Genomic DNA, 4,116 nt, shown 5'->3' with positions numbered 1-4,116 from the left:
AATTTACCATAATTAATTGCATTTAACTCCTTATAACAGTTCCAAACCAAATAACTTCAAATCAAGAAAATCAGAAAAAATCAATAGCTCTAAAGCAATTTATGCTGCTCTTAATTGCATAAATGACAAGGCAGGTCTAAATTAATTTATGATGATCTTAATTGCACAATACTATAAATCTGTAATTTAAAAATTAGTTACAATATTATTAAGACATGCTTGAAGGGGTTTGACATAAAACAATATATTCACACGTAGAAGTATTAAAAGTTCCACGGATCAAATGCACATTCCAACTATAGTATGTTCCTATGAAATAAACGAACAATTAACCAAGTTGACTAAGAATCCAATTGTCTTCAATGTGACATATCACCAAAAAGAAATGACCAACGCAATAGTCGCAAAATAATTAAGAATACTACAACAAGAATAAACATATCTACAAGGAACGAGATAGAACATGATTTGTGACTAGCAACAAACCCATCAAACAAATCTACAAAACAATAAAATCATGCAACATCCCATATTTTTATTCCTCGTGCGCTAATACGCCAATCAATAATTGAGAGACATGACAATAGAAATAAACAAACAAATTTGACAAGAACCAAGCAAATTATGCAATGGCAACAATACGCAGAATTCTCTTGCACGTCGATGTTAGCCTGACAACAGCAGACTATAATAGGCAGCTTCCGCATCTCTGCATCTTTACACCCTTGTGGATTTTCACCCTTGATTGGGCTTAATTTGAAGCCAAATAACATAATTGCATTGTGAATATATATATATATATATATAAAGCATCTCCAAGGTTGCAAGTGCATTAATAACCTTAATTCAGTCAAACACAATAAGAAAACCAACCCCTGTGTGTCACATAGTTTGTGGTGCAAAAGGGTGAGTTGATTTCTTGAGACGGAAATTCATGTGAATTCTCTGAGGTCAAGATTTTCCATACTTTCTATTGTGAAGATTATAAAAAAAAAAAAACTTATGATCTTTAGAAACCTTACTCAACAAAGGAGATAATAGAGTTCCAACCGGATGAGAGAAACTGAATCTACTAGTGCCTACACTCGACTAGATAGATATTTTACTGGTGTTAGTACTGCGGTATGAGGATCAACTTCCTATGCAATTTTACACTTATAGTTCCATTATTGTCTGAATGGCAACGCTTTGTCATTGTTTTCGATCTCTTTTAAGATTTTGACGTTGACTACTTTTTCAGTGAATATAATATTACAATGGCAGACTTTCTAGATTATCTACCAATGGAGATCATTATTACAATCCTTACGCTATTGATTGATCCCGTTGACATGATCCGAATGTCAGCTGTTACTCGTACATGGTACCATTTTGGTGAGTAATTCAAATGCACACATTCATTGTTATTGAAGTTCCCGTCAAATAGACTCAACAAAGACACTTGATCATTATATGTTACATACGATCTTCTTGTCGGGTAGCTGGGGATCAAGATTTTTTTATTGATTTCATCAACCAAACACCTAATTTTGACATGTTGTTTATATGTAATTATCATGTAGGGTGAATTGATGACCAACTTAACCTTTAAATTGTTTTTATTATTATTATTTTTTCATGAACATCTACTCAATGTTTCTACAACCCTTTGATAATTAAAATATTACATATGTTTGGTAATATATTATTATTTGATGTATTCAAATCTAAATATTCGATTATCACGTTATTATTAATTCTTGACATGAATGTTACACGATTAAGAATATAATAAAAAAGTACTAAAAAAAAAGAGCAAGCATGGTTGTCACGAATACTCAAATAAAGGATATAATACAATCAAAATTACTATTGTTTATCAAACCCCGATGCCTCTATGTAGTGCCTACCACACATGATTCACCTAGTGCAACTTGCCTTGTCGGGCCAAGCTTGCAGGCTTTTATATCCGGCCGGGGGTTTACCTAAAGCGCACCCGAAAGGTAGGGGCTGCATGTTCTCACGTTATAATAATAATAATAATAATAATAATAATAATAATAATAATATTGTTTAGATATATCCAAAATTTATTGCTTATAGTCACTTTACTAGTTTCATAGACAATATGATAACATTTCTAATATTTAAAAGCTTCACAACAATTGATATGGTTACTTTATTGAACAATCTACTATCGTATGCAATGCACGTAGAGGTGTGTTTGTCGGGGGCATTGGATTTTGGTTTAGGATTTGAATATCTATAAATTTAATTTAAATAATTATATGATGTGATGTGAATAGATATTGATAAAATATTTTGAATATAAATTTGATCTTTAGAAGAATATATGAAAAATGAATTTTGAGGAATAGTAAATTTTTGTAAAGTTTGTCTAAAGAACACACCCTAATTGCAATTCAACACCGTTAGATACATACATACTAAATTTTTGTTTTCATTCTTTATTTTATCTTTCCTTTCAAGTCTATTACTGAATTTTATTTTTAGTATTATTATATTCAAGCATAATGAAATGTGTAAACACTAATATACACAGCTTATCATTATGTTAGCTAGAGAAATTACTCTTATCCATTTTTACACACGTATTTTGTTTTGCAGTTGTCCAAAATGGCATCGCAAAAACAGCTTGTCGAAGGAGAGCTCCAATGCTCAAGAATACAAGCTACTGCGACGCAATTATGAACCAGAGGAAGAAGCACCATCTTCCAAGATTCAATGATCTTCGGAAGGAACACAAACTGTACTCAAGCCTCCTTGCTATTCTGTCAAAAGCAAGTATGATTAATCCAAAGAATTGCATTGGGTTTGTCATCGGAGCTTCTTCTACAAGCCATTATATAGGAAAGAGCATCATTCATGCACTCCTCCCAAACAAAATGTATTGGTCGAGCAAAGGGCACACCGACGCTAATGTGTCTGAGACCATACTTTTCAAACTCAATGGCGGAGTTTGCATTGTATCAGACATTCAAATCCAGCCTTCTCCTGGTATTCTATACTTTCCAGTGTCTCGACACATTTATGTTCATCCTATTTTATGTTGGGAATCCTAACTGAGTTCTTCTATCCTATTTGCATTCCCTTTCAGGACATTATGGTAATAGACAATATATATTCTCTGCTATGTCACTCCAATTAAGCATGGGGCATAGTACGTTGCCAAAATATCAAACACACCAGGACATTAACTTGCCGGGGGATATAAAGGATGACCACTTCGTCTGGGGTTATACATCGCCTCAATTCCCCATGGAACAGGTTATGCACTGGCAGTTGTCCTAATTCCAAATGATTTTTGGTTGAAATAATAACTTACATTTGCTCTAATATGAATTGCATATGGCCAGAGTCTCCTCAAGCAAACATTTACACTGCCTGAACCAGTTCTATGTGTGGGAGGGTTTCGAAGATCGAACTCTTGGGGATGGTGCAAAGAGACCCAAGGAATAGTTTATACTATCTGTTACGGAAATTTCCAGGAAATCAAGATGAGACAACAAAGACAAATGAACACAAGAATTTGATAACCCAGTTCGATCACAATGATCTACGTCTGGGGGCGCTGCCAAGTCAGAAATTTTAGTATAAAATACGCAGGCACATGTTAAAGTGAAAATACATGGATATTTATAGCCTAAGCCTTTGACAATGATATCCAAATCATATCTCTAAAATCTAAAATATAATATTCAAATCATATCCCTAGATTTTAGGATATAATCAGGCTTCATATCCCAACAATCTCCCACTTGAAGACTGATTTCATTTTCCACTTCAACATACCTCATCCAATCTCCACTCCCCACCATTCGGTGTTCTGATTCGAATCATTCCTTTACCTACAATTTTCAGTGTCTCATCATCTCCAAGATAGACAACACCAAAATTACCTGTGGTATAGGATTCCATGATTCTCAAATTAGTGCATGAATGGAATGACGCTCGAACAAAATCCATGACTCCATTGGACTGCTGACGCTCAGAATCAGCGCATCGGATATCTCCTCCGTTGCGTTTGCTGAACCCTGATCCTTCTCCGGCGCCCTGCACTGTCGTTTCAAATGCCCCTTGCAGTTCCAATATACCACCTGACTTGCATCTTCCTTG

General features: G+C 34.4%; 1 protein-coding gene across 1 annotated transcript; it reads left to right on the top strand.

Annotated features, from left to right (window-relative positions):
- The first annotated feature begins 1,283 nt into the window (after positions 1 to 1,283).
- LOC127243788 (F-box protein At4g00755-like) lies at positions 1,284 to 3,291 on the top strand. The gene is made up of 3 exons (XM_051263948.1): positions 1,284 to 1,374; positions 2,608 to 2,997; positions 3,098 to 3,291. Exons 1-3 carry the CDS (start codon positions 1,284 to 1,286, stop codon positions 3,289 to 3,291), a joined length of 675 nt encoding a protein of 224 aa, XP_051119905.1.
- Positions 3,292 to 4,116: the final 825 nt, after the last annotated feature.

The sequence above is a fragment of the Andrographis paniculata genome, unplaced genomic scaffold, assembly GCF_009805555.1.
Source record: "Andrographis paniculata isolate CXL003 unplaced genomic scaffold, ASM980555v1 Contig98END, whole genome shotgun sequence".
NCBI classification, from domain to species: Eukaryota; Viridiplantae; Streptophyta; class Magnoliopsida; order Lamiales; family Acanthaceae; genus Andrographis; species Andrographis paniculata.
Note: the sequence above shows the minus strand (reverse complement) of the source record. Positions and strands in the feature narration are given on the sequence as shown.

Excerpts from the sequence above, each read along its gene's own strand:
- LOC127243788 (XM_051263948.1), top strand. The coding sequence starts at position 1,284 with ATGGAGATCATTATTACAATCCTTACGCTATTGATTGATCCCGTTGAC. Across the intron at positions 1,375-2,607 it reads TCGTACATGGTACCATTTTG|TTGTCCAAAATGGCATCGCA; the intron begins GTGAGTAATTCA and ends TTTGTTTTGCAG. Across the intron at positions 2,998-3,097 it reads TCAAATCCAGCCTTCTCCTG|GACATTATGGTAATAGACAA; the intron begins GTATTCTATACT and ends ATTCCCTTTCAG.